Source organism: Bubalus kerabau, chromosome 10 (assembly GCF_029407905.1).
Source record: "Bubalus kerabau isolate K-KA32 ecotype Philippines breed swamp buffalo chromosome 10, PCC_UOA_SB_1v2, whole genome shotgun sequence".
Taxonomy (NCBI): Eukaryota; Metazoa; Chordata; class Mammalia; order Artiodactyla; family Bovidae; genus Bubalus; species Bubalus kerabau.
Window position 1 is genome coordinate 31,531,534 of NC_073633.1, and position 14,796 is coordinate 31,546,329.

The 14,796-nt window shown below is 40.2% G+C and overlaps 1 protein-coding gene across 2 annotated transcripts; it reads right to left on the reverse strand.

The window, feature by feature from the left end:
* Window positions 1–1,056: 1,056 nt before the first annotated feature.
* Window positions 1,057–14,793, reverse strand: PARP2 (poly(ADP-ribose) polymerase 2). 2 transcript variants are annotated; one of them, XM_055537211.1, is made up of 16 exons: window positions 14,642–14,793; window positions 13,613–13,747; window positions 13,216–13,286; window positions 12,595–12,645; window positions 6,330–6,426; window positions 5,836–5,911; window positions 4,970–5,072; window positions 4,266–4,428; window positions 3,871–4,009; window positions 3,067–3,130; window positions 2,854–2,985; window positions 2,475–2,602; window positions 2,213–2,312; window positions 1,801–1,899; window positions 1,450–1,574; window positions 1,057–1,331 (listed from the first exon to the last, which is right to left on the reverse strand). In XM_055537211.1, the coding sequence occupies exons 1-16, from the start codon at window positions 14,682–14,684 to the stop codon at window positions 1,172–1,174; spliced, it is 1,686 nt and encodes a 561-aa protein (XP_055393186.1). In that variant the 5' UTR covers window positions 14,685–14,793; the 3' UTR covers window positions 1,057–1,171. The 2 variants fall into 2 exon arrangements, with proteins under 2 accessions (XP_055393186.1, XP_055393185.1); XM_055537210.1 differs by having other exon boundaries at window positions 13,216–13,313.
* Window positions 14,794–14,796: the final 3 nt, after the last annotated feature.

The window sequence follows — 14,796 nt, forward strand, 5'->3', positions numbered from 1 at the left end:
CGAGTTTCAGTGAACAAGGCCTGCATTTTATTTTCCAAAGTAGTTTTTATACCTTAAGTTGTGCCTAGAAAGTAATGGGGGAAGGGGTAGAGTCATGCAAGGTCAGCAGTCCTTGATCCTTATCGAAGCCAGGCTTTCTTCCTGCAAACTTATCATATGCAAAAGTTTTAGGTGATTTACATCATCTTCTGGCTAGGAAGCCTGTTAACATTTTATGACCCTTTTCCTCAGAAAACTTATTTTTCTCTAAAGGTGATTATTCTCAAGTCAGGTGTCATCCTCCAAATGCATTAGATAAAGTTGCATACCTATAGGGCAAAAGTGGTGGGCTATAACAAGAAAAGAACTAACTCAAGGGTCTAAGGTTACAAACATTAAAGCTACTACTTACATTTCTATACACCAACTATATTAATCAATACACTCCCAGGGACACAGTAGGTAAGGGATATGGAAACTTGGTAGCAAGCATTAGCTCAACAAAGAAATCCTCTACTAGTTCTATTTAACAACTTTAACTCTCTGAGAAGCTCTGCATTGTTAGAATATCTTAAGCTTCCTGTGCCTCTCGTGGTTGGGAGGCTGTGAATCTGAACAAACCTGTCAGGCAAGCTAGAAAGTCATCAGAGGGGTTTGAATTGAAACACTCCTATTATGCCCAGGAGACTTATTAACTAGAGTTTTAAGTTGATTTTCTTACAGAGAAAGGTGGTCGGGGATAGCCGCCCGTTAACGTCAGAGGAGTTGGTGAAAGTCGTGAAATAGTAAAACAGACTCTGGTTTTGGGGTAGATGCTTAGGCAGGCCCAGAGGGGCACCCCTCGAGTTCTGGCTCGCCTTGTCCACCAGAACTCTCCCACATGGCCTTGTCATGGGTGGGGACTCCCGTGCTGGCTCCCGGCACTCCGTCATTGAACAGAGGAGGCTATTCTGTGAAAGAACAGAATCCTGAGGAACCTGCAGCTAGCTGCAGGATATGTAGAGAAGCTATACTTTCTGTCTACTAACATCAGAAGAAACATGTGCTTGCAGAAGTAAAGCCCCAAGAAGCCAGTGATAGATTTGTACTATCTTTATTACAGAAAATATTAGAAAAATCAAAAGCACAACATTGCCTGTTTCTTGCTTGAAGGTTGTATCTTCTCTGGTTTATCATATCTTAATATCAACAGTCACCACAGCTGCAGGAAATTAAACTGAACCTTTAGAAGGTATCGCATACGGACCTGGTTGGGGTTATAGACGATAAATTCATTGTAGTTGAGGGTATAACCCTCCGGATTCAGAATTCCTGTGTCACTTGCTGGTCCTAATGGCACTGTACTCCCATTCCTGCCAAATGGAAGACAGTGTGTCAACATATGTCTCTGGTTCAAAAGCCGGAATAGAGAAAGTGGAGTTTTATCTGGCCAAAAGGAGTTTTCTGGCCCTCCAGTGTCTGAGTACTTACAAGGTGATGGCGCACGCAGGACTGGGAGCCATCTTGCCCAGCCCCTTGGTGCTGTGTTTGCCTTGAAGTAATCCTTCTGCCTCTGGGTTGGCCCCGAGCAGCTCATTACACTGACCCAGAGCTACCTGCAAAGTGAAACATCTTTAAATGACCACATCCTCTAAAGCCAAACAGAAAACCCCATCAGTATTTTCTTCTCCTATTCCAGCAGAAGAACTGAATGCAATGCAAACTGTGTTCAACTTCCCTCTCAAGTTCTCCCGGGTGAACCTCTTGGTTCTGTGGCCAGTCCTTTCTCTTTGGAAAAATAGGATTAATTAATTAGAGATCATAGATGTGTTCCTGCCTTACCTCTGATAAGAGCAGCAGCCCAGTATCCTTTAGGCGAGTGGCAAAGCAGTAATTGGCACTCTTGGAAGACATGTCAGCAAAGTAGATTCCTTTTCCGAACTGAAATATATAAATAAACAACAGTCAGCTGCCTAACCCAGTGTGTTACAAGAAAGGCTCAGCACCACCCTGGGCTCTACTATCTTAAACACAATAAAGACGCTTTTCCATTTCCTCTCACAATTCTGTTCCAAGAGGAGGCAGAAGCACAGATAAATCTCTGCTTTCTGGGGGGAAGGTGAGATATCTTTAGGAATTTAAGAAAGGAGAGTCACAGTAAATGCCAGGGTTATGAGTGAGCTGGTTTAATTCTCAGGAATGTCACCACTTAATCCTAATCTAGAAAAAAAAAAGGGTTCCAATTTCTACTCACCATGTAACCTGTGATGGGAGCCTCAGGTGGGGCGATTCGAAGCCCATGGCTTAGGATTCCTACCCAGTTACTCAGCCTGGAGCCATGCCAGAGTAGCATCCTAAGGAAAAGCCAGTATTATTGTACTCTCTCTTGCTCTCCTACAAACATAGGCCATAAACATGAAAAAGCCAAGAGCTGTCTGGGTTATCTTTCTTTATGAGTTCCCTAACTGCACTTCAGGCAAGGGACTGTCTTCTCAAACCCAAAGTTAAATGGAGACCTGTTACGAAGGTCCTCTCTGAAGGCTTCTTTTTCACCTTCCTTCTCAACTTCAAAGACATCCAGCAAGGTCATGGTATAGTCACTGTGTGTGGGAGCATGGGTAGACTGTAGGTACTGGGAAATCACCTGCGAAAAAGAATGAAAGACAAGGTTGACGTGGACTCTGTAAGAGACCAGGCTGAACTGAAGAACCTTGGGCTTCTTGTATAAATTGGCCTAAGTGGTCTCACAAGGGCAGCCAGAAAGAGCATTACCTTCCCAATTCTTAGTAAATAGAAATTCTGCCCTAAAGTTTTCTCTTAACCAGATGCACTCAGGGAACAGTGGCATGGGGAGGGTGGATCTTAATGGTGAAAATCAATGATCAGTTTTCTTACTTTGAACTCATAACTCTCATGGTCTAAAGGGTGCAAGGCACACTGGAGTTTTCTATACTGTTGGTCCAATGGGTGTTCCGGGCTTTGCAGTTCTGTCATCAGCTTAATTGCAATTTCAATGTCTCCCAAAGCCTGACAAGATGAGACAGAGAATCAATGTGGGAGAAACCTGGGACAAGGGATTTAATACTTCCGAATCCACACATATCTCACCTCCAGTAGTTGTACTTTATCTGACAGTTCTTTTTCTGTCCGGATTAATGGAGGGGTACGGAGTCTAAGGGCAGAGATACAGCCAATAATTAATTCTCTGATGCGTGGCCAAAAGGCATATGACCAAAAACACAGACTAAATATAGGTCCTTTAAAAAATAGGTATAAGAACAGCGGTTTTCCATTTGAAAGAGGTCTGTATGAGATTTTTAACTTTCAAATACATAAAGAGATATTATGTATATATTCTGGGTAGGATAAAACAAACTACACAGACTTTGACCTCTGAGATGTACCAACATCAATAAGGAACAGTTTGGATGAAGTCCTATCTAGAAATACACAGGTAGAAATGCACCTGTTGACCACTCAGGGTTACCTCTAGGTCACAGGCCTCTATAAAGCAACAGAGGAATAAAAATAAAGTAAGCGACAGAATGCAGAATCAATGAAGATAAAATATATTTTATAAACCTAATATCATTTGGTGTGTTAGTCACCTTATAGAACTGGGTGATATGCCTGAAGGTGTTTTACATGCTGGTTGGATGGCTAGACCCACTCTGCCTAGAGCTGGTAACTTCCGCTTGGTCAGAGAATATGGTTGTACATCAAGGCAGGAGATTGCATCCCATACTCGTAAATTGATTAAATAGGTTATTTATAAATTATGTTGGCTCTGTATCTATTCAAGATGATCATTTCCTTGGAAATGACAAATTAAAAAGATGATAGTTCCTGCTGAGTGACGTAGGGGATATTGTTGAGCAGAATACCAAAGTGAAGTAACAGCACAGGGCATACCCAAAGTCATGTGGGATTCTGGTGTAGAATTCATTGCATGCTTCCATGAGAGCTCGTCCATGCTGGCCAGCCCGAATACAATCCTCAATCTTCTTAAGAGACTGGTAACCTGCCTTGATTTGTGCCACTGTCAGCTTCCCTGCAGACCCAGACAGAGATCAGACTCCACAACTCTAGGCCCGTCCTGGAAACTATTTATGACCCTGCCCAACGAAGACTCTCACCTTTCAACTTTCAAAGCGGCTCTTCCTCCCCCCCATACAACTTCTCACCCCAATTCTCTCTTCCTTTATTCAGTAATATCAGCAAGCTTTAAATCATGATGGTGATAAAATATCCTGTTAAATGAACTAGGAATATGAAGTGAGCATGTAGGATAGAATCTGAAGTCCTACCAAGTGGAGCTTTCTTGGTATCATATTTCATTTCTACCATCATCTCTTCCATGGCCTGGACATTACAGATCAACTTTATCAGCTCCTGTACACGAAGATCTAGCTGTGATTCTAGTTTCAAGGGGGATTTAAGAGATTCCTCTTTCTTTGTTTCCTCTTCATTCTGTAGCTCAAAAAAAAAAAGGAAAAAAATCATAGAATCTGAAAAGATTTATTATATGTTCATTGCAAGGACTGGCTATACAATATCCCTGGTAGATGAACACCAGCTTTTGCTTGAAAGTAGGCCCATCCCATTATAAACCTAGTTAGAGACTCAGTGTGACTTCCACCTTCTAGTCTTACTTCTGCCTCCCGTAGTTAACACTCAGAATACGTCTACAAGGTCCTCCTAATATAATGTCATTAAGTTTGTAAAGACAGCTATTGTATCTCAAATCTTCTCACTTTAAAAAGATTGGTTTTTCCATTTTTCAAATATGAAAAATTTGTGATAGTTTCCAGGAAAGATCCTTTCAGGAAAGCATCTTGGTTGTACCTCAGCATTCAAAATTAAATTAAAAAACAAAACTTTTTTTTTTTAGGACCTAAGATTTTATAAGGATTTTAGTAAATAATAGAGACTAGGACCTCATCCAAGTCACTCTACTAGACTGCACTCTGGTTAAGAGGAAAGAGTTTTTCCCTAAACATACAGAGTTTACCTGTGTATTGCTGGCATAGTCCATTTGTAGCATATCATATTTTCCAGGCACCTTCTCAAACTTCTCACGATCCTCCCAATTATTTTTTGTTTTGTCAAGGAATCTGTAGAGTTCAAGTTGATGAGAAAATCTTACAAATAAGGGTCTACTTCTAGGGATGGGCTTTTTTCTAAGAATATCTCTAAAACTTTTTATTTCTTACACCATCAATATTCCATAAATCTGGATTCTAAATTAGGACCCTGAATGGACAGAAAAGCTCTAGAGAAAAAGGGAACAAAAAGTGGTAAAAAAAGGTTGTTGAACTTTTCCCAAAGGTTCCAGTTATCACTAAAGTCACTGAGATTTAAGACAAAAGATTACTATCCAATCCTTTTCTCTGAAAGAAACATTCCCAGGGACTCCAGGAAGTTTTTCATATCATAGTAAAACAATGAAAAAAAAATTTATTTATTTATTTGGCTGTGCCGGGTGCTGCATGTGGGACCTTTAGTTGTGGCATGTGAACTTTTAGTTGTGGCATGCGGGATCTAGTTCCCTGACCAGCGATCAAACTAGGGCGCCCTGCACTGGGAGCCACTGGACCACCAAGGAAGGCCCATACACTTTAAAATTGGAGCTGAATAGTCTCATCTCATTCTCCCCAAATTTCCTAAATGATTGGTCATGTGCTGAATATGTTAGCTTCTTCTGATTTTAGTCAATTTCTGGTTTCAAGTGATTTAATCACTATCTAAAGATCAGTTTGGTGTTCCAGTGGAAAGACATTATCATTTAAGCCAACCCACACTTATTATGAAATTCCTAAAGACGATATATCCAAGAAGATGAAAGATATTATTTCGGACTCATTTCTTAGCACTCACTTCTTTTGAAAGATTTCCTTGGCCTTGTTGAGGTCCCCGGAACAAGCCACCAAGCTGTGCTGCCCTGTCTTCCCAACTGCAAAGTAAATGCCACATGTAAGATGGTTCCCTGCCCCCTCAACCCAAGAGGAGTTCTCTGATAGTAACAAGCCAGATCTCTAAGGTCTCTCCACTTAGCATCTGACAAACGGGCAAGAAGGAAAGAAGGAAAAGATGAAGGGCTTAGGGGACCGACCCTGTTGCCTCTGAGCAGCAATTGCAGCCCAATCGCAGTAGAGTTCTCAGCCTTAAGAGGCTGCTCTTAGTTCTTCCAGTGCTAATGAGGATGCCTGCCAGGCCCTAATTTCAAGCAGCACAATTTGATTCCTAAGCCTCTCTCAGGTTACAGAAATTCTACTACACCAACTGAAACCCAGAGAAACCTTCGGCTACTCACTAAACTGCTTCTGGCTTTCTAAATAACAACTCACAAAACCCACAATAAAAGCAATTACCTCGGCCCCATCTCATCCAAACACTGAAGTTTCTCTGGGCATCATCTTCTAACAGCTGAATCAGGTAATACTTGTTGTTGTTGAACTGGAGATTGGTCTATGATACGAGAAACATGAACATAAAAGGACGGGCTTGCAAATGGAAGCCACATAAACCAATGACTCTTGGTCAAAGGTTACAGTAATTGCCATGAGGAAAGGACAGCAAGGGACAAGAAAATCAGGTTCAGTTAAAAAGGGTTTCTATATTATACTTTGAATTCCTAGGAATTAAAGGCTGGAAGCTTCCTAAAACCTCTGCTGCTGCTGCTAAGTCGCTTTAGTCGTGTCCGACTCTGTGCGACCCCATAGACGGCAGCCCACCAGGCTCCCCCGTCCCTGGGATTCTCCAGGCAAGAACACTGGAGTGGGTTGCCATTTCCTTCTCCAATGCATGAAAGTGAAAAGTGAAAGTGAAGTTGCTCAGTCATGTCCGACTCTTCGTGACCCCATGGACTGCAGCCCACCAGGCTCCTCTGTCCATGGGATTTTCCAGGCAAGAGTACTGGAGTGGGGTGCCACTGCCTTCTCCGCCTAAAACCGCTACCCAACCTCAGATATCCTATATTGATTGGCTCCTTCTGTTTCTTCCTGCCTCACCTCCCTCCATAGATATTACCGAGGCCATATGTGCTGTTCAGCTCCCAATCCACTTGCAGTCATTGTTTTCCAAATGAAAACAATTTGATGCCCCTAAGATCTGTAACCATTATGCTTGTTTGTTTAGACAACTTATTCTTTAATAGTACTATTTACAATTTTGGCTTGTCACCTGCAACAATCTGACCGTGAGTTGAGAGTAGGACAATGTTAGGAGGGGAAAAAGGATAGGCAGAAACCACTGCCACCCCTACCCCATACCTAACATGACCAGGAGACATTCAGAGAAAATATGACCAGTATCTAAAAAGGTATCCTGTGAGTAACCTACTCCAGTGAAGAGAGGGAGCAGTCCATGATAGGGAACAGCAGCTTGTGCTGTAAAGCTGAGCCCTGGCTACCCAGTCACTCTTCTTTGTTAAGCATGTTACCTGTTCTACCTCTTGCCTGCTCACATTATAAATTCGCTGAATGGTAGAACAAAAAGGCCTTAAGACCTTTTCTATCTGCTTATGGTATTTTCAGGAAAAAATGGTAACAGAGGAATTCAACGTAGCTGTTAGAAGTATACATGATAGATCAATAAATTCAAATATGAAGACATACTCAGGAAATACCAAGCATGTATCTATCCAAAACAACAAAAATAAGCAAAGAGGAAAAGATAGAAAAGAAAAAAACTGGAGGTCAGTGGCATGATGGAGAAAAAAATGCTCCCTTCATCTCTCCCCCCTTTAGTCTAAGAAAGTAAAAAATCCACAGCTCAGCAACGGTGCCCACACACCAGAAAATTCCACACATCTGTACATCTAAAGGCGGGTGGACTGGAACAGAGGAAGTGGAACCAGGGGAGGAGTGGAGGCGCTGCCTGCAATCCCATCCTGCCAGGGAACCCGGCAGCAGCAGGTGATGCGGTGCACGTGACTCTGGCCTCTTGGCTGCAGTGGCAGCAATGAAGGGAGCCATGGAGGGCCCATGACTGGCTCCTTCACCTTCACCCTCACTGGCAGCTCCTGGCTGAAAGCAGCAATACCAGAGATCTCAGAGGTACTGGTGAGGCAACCTGGCTTCTTGCTCCCCTTCCTCCTGAGGTGGAGCCTATGACTTAGGAGATTCCAGATGCATGGAAGCTCCTACCACCCTGGTGCTCCAGGCGGTGATGCCCGTGACAGTAGCAGCAGCAAAGCACCAACAGCCTTGGAGGCACAACTGTGATGAGGCGGGCACCAGGTGATCCCTCTGACAGAGGTGGCAGAGGGTGGAAAGTGCTCTCAAATATAACTAGGAGCAGATCAGATAACACAAACCAAAAACTTGTGCTAGAGCGCCACCTACTGGAAAACAAAGGAAAGCCCTCTAATTTCTAACCTATTGAATCCTTAAAAATTAAGATTAAAAAAAAAAAGCTTTACTTAAAGAACAAAGGTGTTCATTACTTCAAACGTGCTGGCAGAAGAACACCTCATCAAACACTAGGAATAACCATAGTTACACTGTATCGCAAAAATGACAATTTTCCAGAAACGAAACAAAGTCACAGAATATTGTGAACTGATACAGAATACAAAATAGCTGTCATGAAGAAACTCAGTAAGCTACAAGAAAACTAAGAAAGGCAGTTTAGTGAGATCAGGAATAAAATTAATGACCAGAAGGAATACTTTACTGAAGTGATTAAAACTCTATAAAAAACCAAGCAGAAATTTTGAAGCTGAAGAACTCAGTAAACAAGATAATGTGTTAGAAAGCATTGGAAATAGGGAAGACCATATGAAATACAGAATAAGTGAGCTCAAATACAGAAATCTAGAAAAGACACAGGTAGATGAGGAAAGAGAATTAAGATGTAAAAAAAGAAGGAGGAAATTCTATAAGAACTATCTGACTCTTCTAGGAAGGGCAACATTAGGTAATGGTATTTCAGAAGAAGAAGAGAGGGAGAAGGGAGCAGAGAGTTTATCTAAAGAAATAATAGCCGAGAACTTCCCAAACCTAGAGAAGAAAATTGGTGTACCACTCTATGAAGCTAACAGAACACCTAATTGCCTCAATACAAAAAGATCTTCTCTAGGACACATTATATTAAAACTGTCAAAAGTCAATGATAAAATAGGAATTTTAAAGACTGCCAGGGAGAAAAAGGATGCTCACCTACAAAGAAATCCCCATTAGGCTATATGCAGATTTCTCAGAAGAAACTCTACAGGCCAAGAACGACTGGAATGCCACTCAAAATACTGAAAGATAAAAGCTATCAGCCAAGAATACTCTATCCACCAAAGTCATCATTCAGAGATGAAGGAGGAAAAAAGCTTTCCCAGACAAAAGTTGAAAGAGTTCATCACCACTACACCTGCCTTACAAGAAATGTTGAAAGGAGCTCTTCTATCTATAACAAAAAAGCAAAAGTACACAAATCTTTCAGTAAGGTGATAAACAGAATCAGAAAACTGCAACCCTATCAAAATAGATTTTAAACAGTTTATTATAGCATAAAGGTTAAAGGGGAAAAAAATAGAAAAAACAACTATAACTACTTCAATTTGGTAAGAAACTCACAACATAATGACGTTTGGCAGAAACAAACAAAATTCTGTAAAGCAATTATCCTTCACTTAAAAAAATAAATTAATTTAAAAAGAAACTCACAACATAAAAAGGAATAATTTGAGACAACAAAAACATAAAAGGGGAAGAGGATGGAACCTGTATATTCAAATGAAGGTAAGATGGTATCAGCAGAAAAAGGACTATTTTATCTGAGAGATGTTTATACAAACCTCATGATAATCACAAAACATAAATCTAGAGCAGAGATACTAAACAGTAAAAAAAAAAAAAAAAAAAAAAAGGAAACTGAGAAAAATGTCACAGAAAACCACCAAACCAAACTGGAAAACACAAATACAAGGAAAAGGAAACAATGGCGATATCAAACAACCAGAAAACAAAAGATGAAATGGCAACAATAAGTCTTCATCTATCAATAATCATCCTAAATGTAAATGGTTCAGCAATCAAAAGACATAGAGTGGCTGGATGGATTAAAAAATAAGATCTAACTATATGCTGCCTCCAGGAGACTTACCTCAGCTCTAAAGAAAAACAGGCTCAGAGTGAAGGGATGAAAGATGATACTCCAAGCAAATGGCAGCCAAAAGAAAGTGAGTGTAATCAACACTCCTATCAGACAAAGTGAAAGCGAAAGGCGCTCAGTTGCGTCTGACTCTGGGATTCCATAGACTAAACAGTCCATGGAATTCTCCAGGCCAGAATATTGGGAGTGGGTAGACTTTTCCTTCTTCGGGGGATCTTCCCAACCCAGGGACTGAAGTCAGGTCTCCCGCACTGTGCACAGATTCTTTACCAGCTGAGCCACAAAGGAAGCCCAAGAATACTGGAGTGAGTAGCTTATCCTTTCTCCAGTGGATCTTCCCGGCCCAGGAATCGAACCGTGGCCTCCTGCATTGCAGGCAAATTCTTCACCAACTGAGCTATCATGGAAGCCCTAAAAGGCCTATTTTATCTATCAGACAAAATAGATAAAAGAAAAAAAGGTAACAGTGGGACTTCCCTGGTGGTCCAGTGGCCAAGACTCCGAGATCTCAATGCAGGAGGCTTGGGTTTGATCCCTTGTCAGGGAACTAGATCCCGCATGTCACAACTAAAGAGCCCACGTGCTGCAACTAAGACCTGGTGCAGTCAAATAAACTATAAAAAAAAGGAAAACAAAGGTAACAAGAGACAAAGATGGACATTATATAATGATAAAAGGAACAATTCACTAAGAAGACATTTTTCAATATATGCACATGCAACTTTGGAGCACCAAAATATATAAAACAATTATTAACAGACCTAAAGGAAGAAACTGATAGCAACACAATAATAGTTGGGGACTTTTAACACCCAAATTACATCAATGGATAGATCATTCAGATAGAAAGTCAGCAAGGAAACAGCAGCCTTAAATGAAACATTAGATTAGATGTTTCATAGATTTGTACAGAACATCTCATCCAAGTGCAGCAGAATAAACATTCTTCTCAAGTGCATATGGAATTTTCTCAAAAAATATGTTGAGATACAAAACAAGTCTCAGTACACTTAAGAAGACTGAAATCTTATCAAAAGTCTTTTCTGATAACATGGAATGAAACTTCTACAATGATGTAGAAATCAACAAGAAAACTGGAAAAATCACAAATATGTGGAAACTGAACAATGTGCTACTAAACAATATGCAACTGAATAACTATGAGGTCAACAAAGAAATCAGAGGAGAAATTAAAAATACTGAAGATGAAAATACGACAATGCCAAAATCTATGGGATGCCGCAAAAGAGGCACTAAGAGGGAAGTTTAAAGCAATACAGGCTCACCTCAAGAAACAAGACAAATCTCAAATAAATAATCCAACCTCACACCTAAAGGAACCAGGAAAGAATAAGTGCAGCCCAAAGTCAGTAACAGGAAGGAAATAACAAAGATCAGAGTAGAAATAAATGAAATAGACTAAAAATATAATAGTAAAGATCAATGAAACTAAGAGCTGTTTGAAAAGATAAATAAAATTGACAAACTTTTAGCTAGCCTCAGAAAAAAAGAGGTAAAACTCTTATAAAGGCAGAGAGGAAAGAGGAGAAATAAGAATGGGTACCACAGAAACACAAAGAATTATAAAAGAATATTATAATTATCTATATTCCAACAACTGGACAACCTGGAAGAAATGGACAATCTTAGAATCATACAATGTTCCAAGACTAAATCATGAAGAAATAGAAAATGTGAATAGACCAAACTCTAGTAAATAGATTGAAACAGTAATAAAAAACCTCCCCCAAACCAAAGTCCAGGGCAAGACAGCTTCCCAGGTGAATTCTATTAAGCATTCAAAGAGGATTCAATACTTCTCAAAGTCTTCCAAAAAATTGAAGAGGAGGGAATACTTCCTAACTCATTTTACAAGGCCCACATTATCCTGATACCACAACCTGACAAGGACAACACACAAAAAAGGAAATTAGAGGCCCGTATCTCTGATGAGCATGGAGAATTGTACGATGATGGATGGGAACTAAAGTTTTGGTGGTGAGCATCCTGTAGTAGGTATTTCTACACAGTAGAAATCTAATGTTGTACATGTGAAACTTATAGAATGTAATAAATCAATGTTACCTCAATCAAAATAAATTTAAACAAGAAAAAAATAAATTTAACTACATAAAAATTTAAAACTTCAATATGGGCATAAAATATACTATAAAGAAAATCAAAAGGAAAATGAAAATTTTAGAAAATATATAAGCAATTTATATGATAGATGAAGGACTATCCTCCATGTTATATAAAGTTCCTCAAAGCCCATAAGAAAAAAGACCAACAACTTACCAGGAAATGTGCAAAATCATATGAATAGTGGGTTCATAGGTTCAATAAAGACATAAAATCTGCTTAAGGATCTGCTTCTTATAGAGACTCCACTATTAGGCAGAGTGCACTAGAGTTGAGTATTTGGGATTATGGGGCTTAATATAAGGGACTTCAGAATTAAAGATCTGGGCTTTGGGACACTGTCATCAATAATTATCAAGAAGAAATTCTCATAGTTTCTTCCCTTACCTGATTTAGCATGACATCATAGACATCATTTCCTTCACAGTACACATGGGCCTAGAGAGAAAGAAAAACTGACATTTGTACATTCTCAGCCCTGAGGAGATCATAAGCGAGGTTCTAAATTTTTTATGCCCCAAACTATCACTCCCCCACATTACCAACATGCATCTTCCAGGGGAAAAAAACGCAAAAGTATGTTCTTCTAAACATAACCTGTCAATTCTATAATGAAAACATGTTGCTTTTATGTAATTATAGAAACATAAACGAGTCTAACTTAGTAAAGGAAACCTGCTCCAGAGGAAGCCTTTCTTCTGTATTCTTCAAATCCTTTTCCCATTCATTAGTTACTCATGCCATACATACCAGTGCACAGTTTCTCATTAGAACACTGATAATGATACAATTTTCTAATTGAGAAAGAGGTGTGGAAAGCTGATGATAACTCCATAAGTTAACCATGCTAGAAAACACCATGATTAGTACTCCCAAACCCCATGCTGTTCATCCCTTAGCCTTGGAGAAAATTTTTGAGAGGATTCCTAAAATAGATAATAGCAATGTTCCAGACAAGAATCCCAATAAGAACAATGGTTCTTTGAGAAATTAGTGGGAGTCTCTTACCTTCCCCGCCTTGGCTGTGCACTCTGGGTCCACTGGAGCTTTGCCCTTTAACAGCAAGGTCTTCACAGACTCTGAGGGAAGACAGATAAGTCCTACATCTACTCGTATGGGAAACAAAAATAGCTGCCATGGTTAGAGAGAAACCTGTCATAATTCACTCTGCCCTTCCCATGCAAGCTTGATCTGCTCAAGTCTGTTTATTATAATAAAATATGTGAAACTAAATCTTTTGAGAAACTAGGCTAGTCTTATGGTATGCCCCAAAGATAGAAAGTTAATTATATCTTCAAGGAAAGAAAAAATAAGAGTTTAAAGAACAAAATACTCTCCCACCCTCAGCCCTCCCAGGGACCCTCTTGCTGGTCCACGTTCTCCTTGGTGTATGTAGGGGGCTGACCTTGCTTGTCTTCAGTCCTGTCATTATCTGCCTTTCCTTCAGCCACAGGCTCCTTTTTCACCCTGTGACATTTTCGAATTTTCTTTGCAGGAGGAGGGTCTTCTGCAACTGTTTTGCCATTATTAACTCTTTCAGCTTCATTCACAATAGGCAAGAAGAATGGGCAAAGAAGCAAAAGAAAGAATGAGTACACACTGAATATGATGCTACTATGCAAAAACATCTTTTTAAAGAAATAGATTGAGATGGTTTTGTAAATTTACAAAGGAATGATAACTGCCATACCACTCAAAAAACAGTCTGAGTTCCTGAACTGCTATTCTAGCCAAACAAAACAAAGCAACTCATGATCTTGTGAGTTCATGGCCTCGGGCAACAGTCTCAAACTGCTCATCTTTTCTGTTTACTTGTGCCCCATACCCTCCAAATATCTATCCTCAAACTACTAAAGGTGGATGAAATAGGTTAATAGAGTGCTCTGGAGTCTGTGCCCTGTCTCTTCTAACCGGAGAATCAGTGTAGAAGTTATTTCATCTCTTTGTATTTCAGTTGCCCTAACCGAAAAATCTAGAGGAAGACAACACATTTAAGAACACAATACACAGAGTATGATTATGTCAATTTTAAGAGTATGATAAGTCAATTTTAAGAGCTGCGTTTTATAATCTCTGAAACTGGGATGCATTTTACAAGGGATGACTTATAAGCTGCGAATCACGTTTTACCTGGAAGCGTTTTTCCTTGCTCATTGGTACATAAAATAATGGTGCACCTTACACTTAATTTTTTAAACTGTTTCGTATTAGATATTTAAAACCGTGGTGGCACTAAGTTGTAACAGGTCAACAGGCTGTCAGACACAATTTTGTAACCCCCAAAAGCTATGACAACCGAAATTTTCAAAGTTCGGCATCAAAACAAGTGCTGGTTCAGGGAGCGATGCAAATAGAAAGGGCTGTAGTAGAGGGCACAGTTTCTTTTCTGAATTCCCGCCCCCAGTATTTCTGGCCCCCATAGTTCACTCCGAACCTCGCGCTCTGCCCCCAGCAGTCCCCCGCCGCCGAGCTGCCATGGATCCCGAACACTGACGTCATCAGTCCGCTCCCAGGAACCGCCAGCGCAGTCTAAAGGCGGGAACCGTAGTGCGTGTGCGTCCTAGCGTAGAACTAACCAGGGGCGGGACG

Coding starts and splice junctions, on each gene's coding strand:
- PARP2 (XM_055537210.1), bottom strand. CDS start 14,684: ATGGCAGCTCGGCGGCGGGGGACTGCTGGGGGCAGAGCGCGAG. Junction 3,131..3,870: donor AGAATCCCACATGACTTTGG/GTATGCCCTGTG, acceptor CTCTGCCCTTAG/ACTCCGTACCCCTCCATTAA. Junction 2,603..2,853: donor ATGAGAGTTATGAGTTCAAA/GTAAGAAAACTG, acceptor TCTTTTTCGCAG/GTGATTTCCCAGTACCTACA.